Below are 17,855 nucleotides of genomic sequence, written 5' to 3' on the forward strand. Positions count from 1 at the left end.
AGAGGGCAAGACATTATTCACTCTTTGACGTCTGTGAGCCAAGGAGTTGTTAGTCTACTAGGCCTGCCTTTAAGATTCATATTTAACAATATAACATGCTTCCATCCTTGTTTAAGGTCTTGGGATTTCATGAACATTACATTTACATGCAAAGGTAAGTGAGCGACAACTAATTGTGTACAAGAGCGACTGCTTAGTAGAACTTCTCGCTCAGTTTTATCTCTCAACTAGATCTAATTTCACTCAGAAGGAAATAGTGGAAAAAAAAAAAAAAGGTGGTATGCAGCCAGCATGAAGAATACGCCCTACACGTTGAGAGCTGTGTCAGCTTTTTGCTTACCAGATCCATTGTAGCTCCCCTTACTGAGGTTCATACATCTGCCAGTGGAAATAAAAATAACCACTTCAATTTGATTTTCCCTTGAGCCCTGTATTATTTCAGCTGTTGATTCACAAGTACACTATATTGTACTTCAACAGTAGAAAAGGTTCCGATGGAAGGTAGGAAAATGCCTAAGGAACCATCTCAAAAGCCGTAACTTGAGGCTGGGATAATAATTAAAAACATGGGGCAGAGAAGTGCAAGCAGCTTGAAAAGAGAACCAAACAGGAACCATGAACTATACCGGAAGTCTTACTGGAAGTTCCTGATGGAAAAAAAAGGCATTAGAGAGACTAAGCTTACATTCACTCCCAGCCTTCTTAGTGTATAAAGAAAACCAACACAAAGGAATAGAATTGAGAATTACAAAGGAAAAGTGGACAGAGAGAAGAGAGATGAGATATGAAGACAGGAAGAAATTGAGGTAGCATCTAGTACAGGAGGAACAAAGAACACCCATAAGTGACAATAAAATCCTAGAAAAAATTTCATTTAGAATTAAGGAGTTTTTCAATATATAAATTAGTTTATTTTCATTTAGATATAAAAGTTATAAATACAATTGATGTAAAACAGTATCTGATAAAAGAGCTCTGAAGCGGTTCATATATCTGCGTAAATTTGACCAAGACATGGAGGCTCTGACGCCGTGAAGATGATTTGACATCAACAGATAGCTTGAAGAGCCACTGCTGTCCAGCTTAGCTCAAAGGGTGAGTAAAGCAATGCTACTGTAGCCTTCCGAGAACAGAGAAAAATTAACTTAAATTAGAAATTATCATCGTAGCTTCAGGACACCCCAAGCTAACATAGGGCAGTTTCTTTCACACAGTCCTAGACAGAAAAATAATAATAATCAGATTATGAACTGACTTTTTTTTTAGTATTTCTGGATGGGTGTGGGGAACGTGGAGTCATCAGCCAAGAACTCAGTGGAGAACTGGAAAACTCTGTCAGGTCTTAACCCCAGCGTGATGAGCAGGAAGTACATAAAGGCACAAAAGAGATCCATGATTCAAGTTCTCTTCACTGACTGCTGTGCTGATGAGATCACTCTCAAGACAACGGCTCTCTAGCTAATACACAATGGGCATCTGAGACTTGGCTTCCAGCATTTTCTAGAGCTGGTGCCCTCAGCAACAGTTCATAATTTACAATTAAAACAAAGTTTACGCATGATTACCATCATTTTTTTTTTCCTGGCAATGAAACTCTGTGAAGATATTTTCTGATATTATTTTGAAAGAACAAGTGATATCTACCACTGCAAAGACTCTGGAGAACAAAAGCAGTAAGTCTGTTTTTCAGGAGCGTGAAACAGAACTTGTCTGCTGACAATATGCGAAACTGGTAAACGCTGATTCTTGTCTTATTGGAAGGATACAGTTTTCCAATTTCATCATGGATATGCACAATGGCCATGAAACTGGCAAGATAGTAGCTGTTCTCTACTTTAGCACACACCAGATGTGTGCACTACGAGGCTTACGTGTCAGTGTGCAGCAATTCGCTCTGATGAATCAAGGCCATATGAATCAAGGAGTGTCCCATGCTGTGACCTACTGTCTCCATATTGTAGAACCCAGCATTGAAAATTAGAATAATGAAAAGGAACTGGACTATCAGACTTAGCAGAGAATCATTCCACAGAGAAGGAGGTAAGTGTTTTTACTACAGCCAATATCTCATTCCAGTTTGTACTTGTTGAACACTACCTACGGTTGCACAGAGGCTTAACCTCAACCCTTCTCTCTCTCTGTTTTTACAGACAGCAAAATGCTACACAGGGCAAGAGAGAACACATGCCATAACCATCCTTCTATTTTTTCTGAATTAGTCTGATCAGGAACTCAAAGGAATATTGGTAGCATCATCTTCAGGGGCACTGCTGAAGATCCAAGGTATATGGACACTAAACCACTATTTTTCTAGTCCAAGCTGCAATGTGTTTCAATTAGTGGGTTAACTTCCTTAGCCTGTTCAGGCAGCAGCATGTGTTACAAGGATTCTGAAAGCAGAATCAATTCTGACAACAAAAACATCACCAATATTCCTTGTTCTTCAACAATGAGTACAGAGACTGCTCAGTCTTGGGACAGACTCCTAAGATCTACTGTAAACCACCATAATGCTCTCCGGCCTGCTATTTGCTTTCAAATAAGCCTGCAGAAGTTTGTCCTCCAGTTCCCTTCCATCCCTGATGTGCTTTTCATTACTCCACCTAAACTCTTATAACAAGATGCAGGGATGGGAGTCAGTTCCATGTCTCGAGTCTGTTGTCTCTCATTCACAGGCCAATTTGCTATCAAAGCTGGAGAGTCCAATAGCAAAGGCCTGAAGAGCACAGAGAGGATAATTATAGTCCAGAGTGAACACATCTTCTGCTACACGACCGAACTGCATCACAATGTAGTCAGCTGGGGAGAAAAGAAAGATTCAGAGACCAGCAATTTCACAGGGAAGCAAAGAAAACAAACAAATGAACAAAAGTTCAGAAGTATCTGGCAGTCCCAAATATATGTGGTCATTGTATCCATCCTTTGTCACCAAATTGGACTTAAAATCTTTTCTCTGGGGTGACTGTGGTATTCTAGAGATTACCAAAAACCAAGGCCCACACCACTCTTTTGCTGGGTTGAAGGTGTCACATTAACTTTTCTTCCCCTGCAGGAGGCTTGCATTTGTTCCCTCTTTTGCTGGACAACAGCCTCTGCACCCATCCCAGAAAAAGTTAGGCCTTTTATAATTTTCTTGACAGCTGAGAAGTCCTCAGTCATCTTGAGCTGTCTTCTTTCATCCAGTTTCCCTTCTCCAGGAAGAGTGTCCTACTCCTCCAAAACCTCTTGAAATATATTGTGCTTTCCCTGTTTGAATGACACCCCACCCCCAATTCTCTACCAGACTCTTACGGTCATTGTCATGGACAATCTGGAAGTTCTTCACTGAAGCCTGAGTGACTCTCCCATGGAAGTTCAAAACGTAGGACTGAGTATCATCATTCCAGACTGGAGCCTTGTTGTGCAGCTCAATGAGGTTCTCTAAATTTTTGTTTTGCCATTTTGACAGAAGACTCTCATGTTCCTGTTTAGAAGGAAGAAATATATTTATCAGATTCAGAATGGCTCTATTTCTGAGTACTGCCTCTCTCCCCTATGCACACTGTGACTTCAGTGTCATTCCCTGTTAAATGAAACACAATGACAGCACTTAAACTCTGTCCTACTGAAAGTATCCTGCAGGTACCAGGAAAATACTCTAATGGTTTCCTAGTCCAACCATTCCTTTCCACTCAAGGAGCTATTGCCATATCTCCACCCAAAAAAAAAAAAAAAAAAGAGTGAGAGAAAAAGTGTGTGCATGCACAGGAAAGACTGCAATTCACAGGTCACAGATGACCATCATAGTGCTGGTAGAAATCTCCTTTACGAGGCTCATATGCTTTCTCTGATCTTGCTGGATCCATTTCCAAAATTCTAAACTTTGAAACAAACAAAGAACATCTACAATTAACTACATAGTGTAAACTGCATAGGCCCTGGGGTGTTTCAGTATAAAGTCAAAAGGCTGCAGCAGGTGGTAAGCACACCGTAAGTAGATTAAATGTCATCCTAACGGATCTAATAAGAGGTGTACAATATGAAAAATATACAGACAAATAAAAGAAATACACAAAAAGGAGAGGCAAAACAGCACATTAAATTTCAGAAATAATTAATTACAAGGAACTGGAAATAGTGCATGAAACACATGGCATACAATTTAATTTTAAAAGTTATGCAATAAATAAAACCCCAGATTATACATTATATAAGCTAAAGCTCACAAGAAAAAGAATCCCATTAAATAAGTTCAGTTTGAATGGAAGTGAACAGAAAACAACATTTTGTGGAGGTGTGGCTAATATGACTAAGTGTTTTAGTATTGTATATGGATAGAAAAACAGGTTATTCTCAAAAATTCATTGTTTTCCTTACACTAAAATTTGTTGTTCGGTTTAAGTTGTATCTTTATTTTTAGCTTTATTTATTTTCATAAAGGTACACATCAACTTTAAAAATTGGCACTAACAAGCTGCATTTTGATGCAATTTTTCTTCCTGTAAAGTGGGGGCAGTATTGCCTAATCAGAGGCATCACACTACAGAGAATGAAGATAAAAACAGAGTCAACACCCCAAAGGATTTGACAACTTTTTTGAATTGCTTTGTCTTTCAGACTTGGCTACTGTCATTATGCTTGCCTGCTAGCAAAGGGGTATGAAAAATGTTAGAAAAATGCAAGAAGAACCGTTAAACTGTTACTGAAGAATATGAGAACACTGAAACATAAAGAATCAATGACCACCTCCAGATATTTTCCTGCCCACAGAATTAAATATGTTTTTCAGGTTCTCATGAGTCTAAATTTCCACTCTTGAAGGCCACTCTTCTCTGACATCAAAAATACTCTCTTGTTCTACTTATATCTACTCACAACATAGCTGCAGATGGCATTTTCTAGCTTATAACACTGATCGGGTGAATCAGTTGGCATCTGTCCTTTCTGCCACAGGTCTCCTATCACACCAAACATAATACCCACATTTAGGGATACAAGAAGGCATCTTCATCATACTCCTTACTGTATCTTCAGATACACATCTGTAAGCTGCTTGCCAGGAACAAATGCATCTGAGAAATCCTCATATGAGAAATCCTCATTAAATAGCCACAATTCCATCCTTCTCATCCCACTTTCTCCCTAAAGAATCCTCACTTTCCTGGAATTCTTACAAAGATGCTGACACCATTCTGATAAAAATGTACTTACTCTCTTGCTACTACACCAAAATACTGCCCCATCCATTTATTATCCATCTGTTGTAATTCCCATACTGGCTTAAAATGAAAGCTTTTGGGAGATGAGAGTTTGTTCTGTGTTCATGTAACCCTCAGTGTAACAGTGTCCTTTCAATGAGGAGTTGTAGGTGCAACAGCAACAAGATACAGTAGCCACTGCAACAGTGAATAGCATTTAGGCTAACTACATGACAAGTAAGAATACAAACAGTATTCAGAAGGCTACAAATGAGGTAAAAGTCAAGAATAAATTAATTAACACCTTTAGGCTACACTGTTACTGTCTATGAGACTCATTAACAGCCATGGACAACCCTGCTGTAACGACCACTATTGTCACCAACACCCACACCTCTAGGAGAAAGTTTTAACCTCTTCCTCCAATCTGAACCATGACCAAACTTCGTAACTCACATTTTGTGGCTGGATCGGAATTCGCTTATGGTTCATGTTCATTCCTGGAATGATCACAGACATTTTTCTGGGACCCTTGAATCCTAATACATTGGTTTCCTGAAATACAAGTAAAAGACATTATTTTCAGGAATGGAGATACTCTGTCTCACAGAAAGACGGATAGAAAAGCTGAACTTGAATCCACATTTGTGTTGTTTTTTGGAGATCTGCTAGCTGTAACTGTGCTAGCAGTCATCTAACTCCAAATGTGTTTAATCACTGAAATAGCTCTCTTCTTCCATTTAGAAAAAACTGTCTCAAAAGACATACAGAGCACTACCTAATTTGTAGTACATTTTCATTGTCTTAATGAAACATCAACAGCGAAATTAGACAAGTGCAATTTCCAGGCATAAATTTCTACATCCAAGGCAAAAGCATGTTAAAATCTTGCTAGTGAGCAAGAGTTAAATATAATAAAGTATACAGATCTTTGATCTGAGACAATGATATATAGACATCACCATTTAGGCTAGAATGTTCCTGAAGAATGAATGGCATTTTTCTTGTGTTTAAGAGCATACCTACCATTTGCTGTCAAATTGTGCTCTTTTATAAATCATTAAGAACAGACCCAGAAGGCAAAGTAGTCAGCATCACAGAATATTAGGGATAGGAAGGGACCTTGAAAGATCATCTAGTCCAATCCCCCTGCCGGAGCAGGAACACCTAAATCATGTCACACAGGAATGTGTCCAGTCGGGTTTTGAAAGTCTCCAGAGAAGGAGACTCCACAACCCCCCTGGGCAGCCTGTTCCAGTGCTCTGTCACCCTCACCATAAAAAAGTTTTGTCTCATATTTAAGCAGAACCTCCTATGTTCCAGCTTGCACCCATTGCCCCTTGTCCTAAAGGGGCAATCCATCCAAGCTTCAATCTTAAGACAAGCAGACTTTTACAGAGTACTGCAAAAGACTGCTCCAAGTAGATTGAGTATAAAAAGCAAAGGAAAAAGGTCTTTCTTGGTATTCTCAAACCATTCATTTAATAATGTCAACCAAAATCCAATGTTCCATTTAAAGTGTTTTATTTAAAGTGTTTTGTAACAATGTCAATGATACCTTTAAAGCTTCTAAATACCAATTAAAAAGCCAGAATCTTTTAGAATCACTGAGCTAATAGAAGTGATACAACTTCTAATGTCCTACAGCATTTTCACAGACACAGAATAAAGGTCTTCAGAGCTGCAATCTTTATTATTTCATTTCAGAAAACCAATAAGCACATATGAGAACAAGAGTACTGATTTTATTCATGTATAAATTTCACTAACTTCACATATATGAAACAGTTTAAAATCCGAGAAATTGACTTTATAGTTCCTGCTGTACTCATTTTAACACCTTGCTCTGTTCATTTAGGTAGGGAAACAGTTTGGAGAGAGACATTTTACAAGGGCAGGTGACAATAACAAAAGGGAACAGTTTTAAAGTAGAAGAGGAGAGATTTAGATTAGATGTTAGAAGGAAATTCTTTACTCAGAAGCTGGTAAGGCACTGGAACATGCTATCCAGAGAAGGTGTTTGCCCCATCTCTGGAGGTGTTCAAGGTCAGGTTGGATGGGACCCTGGGCAACCTAATCTAGTGGGTGGCATCCCTGCCTATGCTCCCTTTAAGATCCCTTCCAACCCAAGACATTCTATGAAATTAATAATACTCTATACAAAGATCCAGTGATGTTTCTGTAAACAGGCTAGCACTGGAATTATCATGTCAATTCTTTTCCCCTACTTGGCATTAAGATTAATAGGAAAAAAAAAAATCAAGGTCCAATAGGCTAATGCACCATTAAATTTCTACTACTGTACCTGTGATAAAAGAAAAATTTCTCCACTTGACTGGCTTTTATTTTGTAAAGTATCTTAAATTTTCCTCAAACCTCAGGACTGGAACAGGAATCAACGTGTTTTGAAAAACTTCACAGAATTCTACAGTGATGTACCTACAAGTACATTGTCTCTATGCCTTAGACTGAGATGACCCACAAGACCAAAATCCTGTCTCTAGGACAAGAGACAGTGATAGTGAATAGCTTCCCCTGGAAATGTGCCCTTACTAACAACATGCTACTACTGAAATAATACCAGCTCACTTCTATTTACCAAAATGCCTTTAGTTCTGCTAAAAATAGCCCTACTTCATGAGACATTTCCAGTTATTTTGTAGTGTCTACCAGCTGGGCAAGAGGCAGTTCATGATGTGGCTAGCTCCGTATCAAGGATATGCTGAGTGGCAACATGCCTAATGTTGGGTCAGGTGACAAGTCCATCAGAACATTAGTTTGGATCTCTCTCTCTCCTCTGACAATGGTTTTTTTCCCATTAAACTTGTAAAAATTTATATTTGAGGCCTCTGCCCTTTATCATATCTGGTCGAAATTGGTTAGTTAGTTCAAAAGTTAAATGAGGGAGGATGCAGGCAGCATGATTTTGTGAGTCCCATTTCCTTAGTAATCAGGCTACAAAAAAGAAGCACATAAAAGGGAAGAGGCACTACTTACATGGGAAGAGGCACTACTTACATAATAGATAGCTGCAAGCTCCTGTCGGGTACGGGCCTTTTCCAATAGGCCTTGTGCCTTGATTGGGCTAATTCCATGGTCATAGACCGTAAATTTAGTTCCCATGAGGTTTGACCTAATGTCAGGTTATGGAAAGACAGAAAAAGAAAGAGGCATCAGTGGATTTTTTTTTAACCATCTGAAGGCATGTGTGCAGCACTGAGAAAATACATGCCTCTGGTCATCGGGTTTGTCCACAGTCAGCTCAGTAAGGAATTTCAGTGAAATGTCCATTGTAAACCGAGCATGTAACCTGTACTAGAAAAAGCCCTGAGCCAGAATTCCTCCAAATTCTAAATTATCATTGTGAATGGTAACTCTAAAGGAGGCTTGCCAAGCCAGGTGAGTACACATGGCATTAAGCAGGAAGAGGTTAATACATTTCCTGAATTGATATCAAATTGCTATTTTTAACTCCAACTATTCTAACATGTAAATTCTACCTTTCCTATTGCAGAAGATGTACATTTGTCCATATTTTTTTTTCTGTGGTTCTCACCTGAGTTTTCCAATGAAACTTTCCCCTTCCCGGGATAAATCAGTTGGGTCAATTGATATGAGGTAATTGGACGTTTTGCTCTTTTTTCGTTTTCTCCCTGCAAGAAGGAATGTCTGGAAATACAAAACTTTGATCAAGACTGGTGTTTTGAAAGAATGCAGAAGAACTTCTATCCAAACTGTTACATCTCCATTTTTTGTTCTATACTGTTATTACTGTCTCCATACTTTTCTGTTCCACAAGTACCCAGCCTGAATTCCTGTTCTTCCAATCTGCTCACTCGACAGCCTGGATATAATGCAACTGCCTTTTCTAGTCTTTCCTCTGTTTCTTCTCAACAGACCAATCTCTTTGCTTTTCTTTATCCCTGACATTTTCATACTTTATTTCACCTTTCATTGTATTATGGCTTCTAAACTTGCCAACATCCTCCTTAGTGCCTTGGCCATATATAAACTGTCCTCATCTACATGTTGTCTCTCCTCGGTTTCTGGTGTCTTACCAATTTATGCACTGCTCTCTGTTACACCAAAAATATTGTGTGGTTGAAGTACAATAGCCAAGCCAAGATACTGTGTGCTGCTTCCAATACCTTTCTGTTGTCATCCCTTTCCAGATGCATGTAATAAGTAGGGAAGAGGCCCCGGTCCATTCCCTTCTTATCTCTAGTGATTCGACATTTGATTGTAATACCACGGGGTGCAGGGCGTAATGCAAAATCCTCCAAGTTCTCTACTTCTCCCAGATGTGCAACTGCCTGAGGGGATGGACTACAGGAAGCACCTGTTTCCTGTGGGAAGAACCATCATATTAGCAAACCAATATCAGATCAGAGGCTCTGGTATTCCCCAGGAAAAGAAAGGCTTATTGAAACAGAAGATCTCATGCCTCAAGAATATATTTGGGAAAGGAAAGTTGAATGAGAAAACAGTTGTGTTTCTCTGAAGAAAGTGGCTGAAGACTTTTTTACTCTGAGTAGTCTAACCCTCCAAGGGGAGGAGAGAAAAAGTAGTCATGAACTAGGGAAAAAGTGAATTACTAGGAACAGGAAAATAGGTTGATACACCATAAATGTTCTAATCAAACAGCCTCTCTACTTTTAGAGCTTCAAACACTCCGTGGGAAATAAGGCAGCATGATGAACTGGACTGATGGATGCTGCAATAAGACAGAATGTGCTTTCTGCAACTGAATTGAGCACTAAGCTTATGTTGGTTCTGAAAAGCAGCAGAAACAGAGCAAGATGACAGTAGAACCTTCACAACTAAATGCTGGAGGAGCCTTGGAGCAATGCATACAGTCAGGATGCAAGTTATGGTCACCAAACGAACTAGAATTCTAGTGGAAATCTGGTATCACATATTAAAGTCATTTTTCTTAGAGGTAGCTGAATCCTGTAGATTGTAGAACCCAGGGTATTCTTTGTCTGACCGGGCCTAGGAGATGAGGTTGATGGTTTACCCCTATTACCAGGTCCAGAGAGTAGAAAGTCTGTATGAGTACACACATACACGCGCACACTTGAAATTTGCTAGTGGTTCTCACCCACCCCTTGTGGCACCCCTACAAGTCATCTCCAGCAATTGTCACCCACACCCCAGTCACCCAAGTTACTAGCGACCAGACCTCTCGTACTCACTGGCAGTGTAGCACATTATACATCCAGTCACCTCACAAGCATACTCACATTGGTCTCTCGAAAAGTAGCACAGACTTAAGTACATCCAGGATTGCTGCAGACTTTTATCCCCTCCCTTTACTTCCGTTTTCCCATGCAAGTTGCTCCTTGATCCACCTTGCTTTTTTCCAGCCCTCTTGTGTCCCTTCCTCTAATCAGCCTATAAATTTTGTATAATCCCATAATTTTTCCTGTTCCATTGCAAAATTCTGCTCACCCTTGCATCCCACGTTAAAATTTATAATCCTTCAAGCAGACTAGTGGATTTTGAGCCAGAGACAATGGTCTAATCTTTCTCCTTTGAGCATCATAGGGGTAGCTGATTCAGTGTGTTCTGTTCTTCACTGATTAGGTTACTTGGGTTGGGTTCCTCCACCCATCATTGTTCCTTTGATCATTACTAGGTCTTTGTGTTTAACTCATGGAGCCTTCTGTTAGATAACCTGACAATCTTGTCCTTCCCCTGCCTTCAGGGATTAATGACGGCTCCAAATACTGTATATTAACCCAGTGCTAAAAGGGTTAGTAAGTCAAAATCAAGCACGTACCCAGTCCTTATCAGAAACTGATTTCAAAACACCTACTGCAAAGGATTTCTCACTGGTTGCAGAACTAGGCCTCTCAGATTCAGGATGTGGTGAATGAGATGCTGGTCTCTTACTAGCTTCTTCCTCTTCTTCTGTGTCCTCCTCATCAAAATTCAAACTGCCTGAAATTCCTGTCAGAACATAGGATCAAGCAAGTAACCTTTGAAAGAAGGTGTCATGAGATCAGAATATCACTAATTTACATAAGACCCTTACATAACTATCCTGTTCTATCTCTTCAATTAATTTCTGTTTTTCCAACTGCTGATTTTCTTCATGCTATATTGTTTCCTGAGCTTTGAAATTCAAACCAGTGGCGACATTTTACAGCTGACAGCGTGCAGCTGATTAAGCTTTTATTAATGCATATTTTACATGATATAGCACATTGTTTAGCATATGCTACCATTGAATTAAATTTTGCCTACTTTTATGCAGAAAAGCTCTCCATGCTTTAAGAACAAAAAAGGCAATCCAGCTCAACAGGGTGAAACGTACCCTGCAGCTTGGACTCTACAGAGTTTACATCCTTTACCATTTCCACTTAGTATTATAGACACTGAAATGAAGTATGATACCTCTTCAATTAGATGCTTTCCTGTTCTTACATCAGTAGCAGTAACTCAGGTTTCTTAAATACTACTAATGATTTGATTTTCAGAATGGAAACAGAACTGTCCCAGTATTTATTTATTTAATCTTAAACCAAGCACAGCTATGTAGGGATGACTGGGTATATAACAAAAATAACTCTGAATAAAGACTGCATTTGAACACATCACTATTTGGTGTTTCCTTTTACTTGGTGGTATATCATTTTGTTCTGCAAGTCCGTTCTTTAATTTTGCTGTAGAATGGAAAAGCATATAAAGCACTGTAGTAGTACAGTGAATCAGTATTACAACGGTGTTCCAATACAGGGGACACTGCTGTAAGTTCTTTGTCTCACATAAAACAGAAAAACATAGTCTTAATACCTTGTCTGTAAACTTCCCAACGTGCATTTGGAAAGAGGAAAGGTGCTGATTAGAGCCAATTTCAAAATTCACTGCTTATATTTTACCTAGACTAAGTTCTCCTGGAGTTTCCGGATATTTTCTCCTGCTTCCTTCCCTAACTCTTGTGTAATGTCATTATCCATAGATAACAGCTGTTTCACGTGACAACAGAATAAAAGTATTCCTATACACGGTAGCGTTCATAAAGTGTACTAGAAACATTCTGGGAGACAGTCTCTGTAAAATGAAACAAGTTGCACAGCACATTAAACAATAGCCATTACTTTGCTTAGACTGTATACAACAAAAAGGCTTCCTGTGGTACTATAACAGCAACTTAAGATGCTTGGCAGGCAGAGATAGATGCTCCCCTGGGAAACTACTCAGTGGGATACGGCCCCTGACACAGGAAGAGTACCTTTGTTGTTAGTGTCCTCAACAGTTAAATTACGGCATTACTGGTTTTAGAAGGTTCTGCCATTGCGAAAATACTCAAGTATTTTGTATATCGTATCCAGATATATCTGGAATAAAAACACCCCGAACTTTAGCAAAATGTGAAGTATAATGTTTTGTCACCAAAAAAATCTTAGCTTTTTTTTTTTTTTAGAAAGGCCAGAAAATTATAAAGCATACTGTCATATTCCACTTAACAACAGAAGGAACTGCAGATCTGCATTTCTACATGCTGTAGAATCCGCTAGCTTTGCTTGTACGAGGAAGATCCTACAGACATTTGTTTCATGATTTCTTAAATGTTACTGAAAAAAAAATTACAAGTAGAAGAGTCCTGAAAAAGACCTCTGCCCATTATCAACTCTTACCTCGTTTCTCTAAGATTTCTTGCAGATCTGGCTTGCCTGATGTTTCTGTTAGAGACTGTCCATCCTTTTCCTCATCTGCATTGTCTTCTGTTATGGAAGATCCAACAGAGAGAGTTTGGACCTTGGTTCCTAAATCTTGCACTTCTGATTTCAGGAAAGCAGCTGGTCCATCAATGCCTTCAGGCCAAAATGAGAGAGAATGCAAAAGTCTCATTTTTACAGGTAAATACATTTCCCAGGATGGTTGGTTTCTCTTTCACCTTCCCTGGCTCAAGCATCCCTTTAAAGTACTGATGTATTCTTGTTTACGTCAACTTTTGTCAGACCTGGGAGGAGCCAGGCCTGACTGTGGTACAGATCTCCTGTCATGCTACACATGTCAGGCATGAGTTTCTCCATTTATAAGTCATTGTATACAGTTTTTTTCAAGGACTCAAGCAATTAAGATGAGCATTATTTGTCATGCACATTGGTACCTTTCAATTTATTTATGGGTAACTACTCTTTCCAACTCCTTGTTTGGACTCCTTGTTTGTAAGGAGTGGTATTGAGTGAGTGCTCTACAGTGAACATCACAGATAAATCTGATAAAAAGCATCCACAGCTACAAGCTTAACAAACTGAGCCTCCTCTTCTCCAGACTAAACAACCCCAGTTCCCTCAACCATTCCTCACAGGACTTGTGTTCCAGGCCCTTCACCACCTTCAGAGCCCTTCTCTGGACACACTCCAGGGCCTCGATGTCCTTCTTGTACTGAGGGGCCCAAAACTGAACACAGCACTCGAGGTGCGGCCTCACCAGAGCTGAGTACAGGGGGACGATCACCTCCCTGCTCCTGCTGGCTACACTGTTCCTGATACAAGCCAAGATGCCATTGGCCTTCTTGGCCACCTGGACACGCTGCCAGCTCATGTTTAGATGAGCATCAACCAATACCCCCAGATCTTTTTCCTCTGCACAGCTTTCCAGCCACTCTGCCCCAAGCCTGTAGCATTGCATAGGGTTGTTGTGATCAAAGTGCAGGACCTGGCACTTAGCCATGCTGAATTTCATCCTGTTGGCCTATGGCCATCTATCCAGCTTGTCCAGGTCCCTCTGCAGGGCCTTCCTACCCTCTGGCAGATCGACACTTCCCCCCAGCTTGGTGTCGTCTGCAAACTCACTGAGGGTGCGCTCAATTCCCTTGTCCAAATAATCAATAAAGATATTAAAGAGGATGTGCCCCAACACCGACCCCTGAGGAACACCACTGGTGACCGGTTGCCATCTGGATTTCATTCCATTCACCACCACTCTGGGCCCGGCCATCCAGCCAGTTTTTAACCCAGCAGAGTGTACCTGTCCAAGCCCCCAACTTAATGTCCACATCACCAAGTCTCCAGTTATCTGGGACCTCTCTGCTGATAGACTACTGATAGATGATGGAAAGCTGTTTGGCAATCCCATCTGGCCCCATGGACTTGAGACAGTCCAGGTGGAGCAGCAGGTCTCTAACTGTTTCCACCTGAACTGTGGGGGGTTTATTCTGCTTCCCATCCCAGACTTCCAGGTTGGGAGGCTGAGGAACCCAAGGATAACTGGTCTGACTATTAAAAAACAGATGTAAAGAAAGCATTGAGAATCTAAGCCTCTTCCTTATCCTCAGTAGTCCTGTTCCCCACCATGCCCAGTAAAAGATGGAGATTCTCCTTTGCCCTCCTCTTACTGTTAATATATTTGTAAAAACATTTTTTGTTATCTTACCATAGTGGCCAGGTTGAGCTCATGTTTGCCTTTCTGATTTTTTCCCTGCATGTGCTGACAACTTCCTTGTACTCTCCCTGAGTTGCCTGTCCCTTCTTCCACTGGACATAAACTCTCTTTTTCTCCTGGAGACTCAACGAATGTTCCCTTTTCAGCCATGCCAGTCTTCTCCCCCACCAGCTCATCTTATGGCACACAGGGACAGCCTGTCTCCTGTGCCTTTAAGACTTCCTTTTTGAGGAGTATCCAGCCTTCCTGGACCCCTCTCCCCTTTTGGTCTGACTCCCAAGAGTCATTTGTTTGCACTGAAGAAACTTCAGAACTACGTATGCTAGTGAGGGAGTAGTAAATTTCATTTTTTCCTTGTAGTTTCAGTACTACTGAAGTTTCCTAACTTCGAATGTCTATGAATCTTTTCCCTTCCTCTCTTCCTCTTTCCTCATTTAAAGCTGTCCTTCTTCAGATTTCCCCAACCTGATTTTAAACATGTAAATGCTACATCACCACTCTCCTCCTCATCCCATGATTGTGAAAGAGATCTTGAGACCAAGAAAAACATTTAAAAGACAGGATCTCAGGGGATATTGTATGTGATCTTTTCAAACTAGGTAACATTGGTTTAAATTCTACTCTGCAAATTAATTCCCTATTAATCTAACAGCGGTATTATAACATCCTGCATTAGTATGCATCTCAAAACCTATTTGCTGTTACTTTCTGGATAGCCTGACAGGATCTTGGCTCTCATAAACTACTTCCTGACATTTTTACTGCAATGGAGGGCTTCCACATCCAGTCATATCCAATCTTGAGATGGAGCATACATTGATTCTATGAAGGACAGTAAAGGCAGCCACCACTGGACTATTCTTTATCCTACTGCTTCAGAAAACTCTCTTACTCTGTATTTGTAGCTCCCTGCCAATATAGAAGTTCCTAGCCCATTTCTACACCTCTTTTTAGCTAAACACAAGTAAGAGTGTACTGAAAGGCAGCTGTCACAAAATTCAAGATAATTTTTTTACTTGTTTATACACTTCAGTATTTCTCCACTACACTAATAATACAATTGTACTTGTATACATAAAAAAAGGTGTGATCAATCTTGTTTATTGCTTGACCACTGTCACACCAATGTAGGTCACCACATGTGACATAAAACGTATGCGCTGGCATTTTGAGGAACATCATTGCAATTGGGTTGACTACTTACCATGTAACATAACATCACTGTGGAATGGGGTAGGAGTTTCTACTAAAGGAGTCTGCTCCTCGCATCCTTTGGGCTTTGGCCTGCGCAGCTTTGCCTCGGGATTTGGCTGTACCATCAAGGGATCAAGACGTTTTTTCCTCTGCTTCTTCTCTAGAAGAGCTCTCTGAAATAGAGAAAAACATGAAATAGGAATGAGTAACCACATCCAGAGAGGCAGTGCCTCAGCCACTGGTAATGACATGCTAGTGGATCTCCAATCAACCTAAAATGCACTTGCGAACTTTTACAAAAATCCTAGATACACACCCCACAGTGTCTTTGGAGCGAGATACTCCAAAGCCTTTGCTTCTCCATCAGTGATTGATGGGTGATGAGGACACCTGCTTATTTTCTGATCTATCCTGAGACCATCAATAGATAATTATAACTCCTTTTAACAGATAATTTTAACTCCTTTAACTCCATTCCTCCTAACTCCATTCCTCCTAACTCCTGCAGTAAAAACTTCAGCAACCCTTAAAATCAGACAAATTCATCAGTCACTTAGACACTTCATATAGTAATGTTGCAACATACAGCATATTCTGTCAATTTTATTACTCCATGCATCATACTTAAGCTAATAGAACAGACCAAACAGCACACAAGGACTCTCCATTTGCTGCACTATAGTTACAATTGGACTAGACATAATGTCTTTTAGGACAACTTCCCGTGTGTACAGGGAATATATAGTTTATCCTCACTGGTTTGTACAATTAAACTAACATTGACAACCAAGATTATCACCAAGATTAACACCAAGATTATCAGAGTAAAAATAAGAGCCCGTGACCTATTAATTATATGGCAATTAAGCCTTCCATTATATTAGTATACAATTTCTAAACATCCTTAACAAGGGCTTATTCTGCCACTGCAGTTATAAATGCTGTCAATGCAGTAAAAGCAGGTCAGTACTTGCAACGGAAATGGCTTTTGTGACAAAGGCTATCATCTAACAGGGAGAACTCAGAAAGCTCCCAGAAACTGATGTTTCAAGATAAAACAGAGGAGGAAAAAAACAAACAAACAAACAAAAACCCACAGTCATTAAAATAAGACTGATTTAGTAATAGGAAAAGATCTACCTTGTAAAATATTTCTATGTAATTCAGGATTGAAAGGAAATAACTTTATATCCATATGCTAATGTTAAAAATAAAACATTTTTCTAAAAATACTTTCTTCACCAAGTGCTTCTCAGTTAAGGATCCAAGGATCCAACAGATAAACAGTAACAACAACTCAATTCATTTGAGACTGATGTTTTTGGAATCCTTTCCTCTCCTGTTATGCTTTTTCTCTCTCTTGTTGGATCTTTCCTCTCCTGTTAGGCTTTTTATCTCAAGTGAGGACAGTTTCTCAGGCAACCTCTCCCTGAAAGGTTCCAACACAACTCAGCCCTTGGTCCTTTATTCTTTCTTTCTTTCTGCTTTTCAAGTTATTTTCTCCAAAATACGTATTTTTTTAAATTCGTGATTTCAATTTGAAGACTAGATGGCAATACAGGTACCACTCATTACTGCAAAATTATTTGTAAGGATTGTCCTGGACAGCAAAAAATACATAGAATTCCAAAGAGATTATCAGACTGGACTAGAGAAAAGGAAGGAAAATAAGCAGTAAAGTAAAATTCTGAGAAAATGCTCAGTCATCACAGGTCACAATATTTTCTATACAAGCAGTCAAACTGTCCAGAACAACTTAAGTATTTTTTTTAATTATATTGTAAATTAATGCTAAGTGAAAATTAAAAATACATCTACATTTCTAAATCTCTGATAGTTGACATAAAAGGAGATGGGAAAAAACAGAACAAAAAATTAAGATTTGAGAAAAACTGTTGCCAAGGCTTTTCTACATGGCAAATAGACAGATTAGAAAAAATAAAACAAATGCATCCTAAAGGTAGTAAGAAAGTACACAGATGGAAATTGAGATCAGTATAGGATATAATCATTTTTAGAGTTACTAAACTGATTATTCTATTAGATCTTTTTTTAAAAAAACATTTTACTACTCACCTGTCTATAAAT

The 17,855-nt window shown here is 39.5% G+C and overlaps 1 protein-coding gene across 9 annotated transcripts in view; it reads right to left on the bottom strand.

Annotated features, from left to right (window-relative positions):
• Positions 1-888: 888 nt before the first annotated feature.
• Positions 889-17,855, bottom strand: part of TULP3 (TUB like protein 3) — a 36,065-nt gene continuing 19,098 nt past the window's right edge. For 7 of the 9 annotated variants that reach the window (XM_083824955.1, XM_083824951.1, XM_083824957.1 and 4 more), the window contains exons 3-11: positions 15,778-15,940; positions 12,821-12,997; positions 10,960-11,129; positions 9,326-9,523; positions 8,734-8,846; positions 8,196-8,310; positions 5,634-5,732; positions 3,292-3,463; positions 889-2,799 (exon numbers count right to left, since the gene is read on the bottom strand). In XM_083824955.1, coding sequence (XP_083681081.1) covers positions 2,666-2,799; positions 3,292-3,463; positions 5,634-5,732; positions 8,196-8,310; positions 8,734-8,846; positions 9,326-9,523; positions 10,960-11,129; positions 12,821-12,997; positions 15,778-15,940 — 1,341 coding nt within the window. In that variant the 3' untranslated portion in view covers positions 889-2,665. The remainder of the gene's footprint in view (positions 2,800-3,291; positions 3,464-5,633; positions 5,733-8,195; positions 8,311-8,733; positions 8,847-9,325; positions 9,524-10,959; positions 11,130-12,820; positions 12,998-15,777; positions 15,941-17,855) is intronic. The other 2 variants (XM_083824950.1, XM_083824954.1) reach the window with 2 other exon arrangements.

Source organism: Anser anser (genome assembly GCF_964211835.1).
Source record: "Anser anser genome assembly, chromosome: 1".
Taxonomy (NCBI): Eukaryota; Metazoa; Chordata; class Aves; order Anseriformes; family Anatidae; genus Anser; species Anser anser.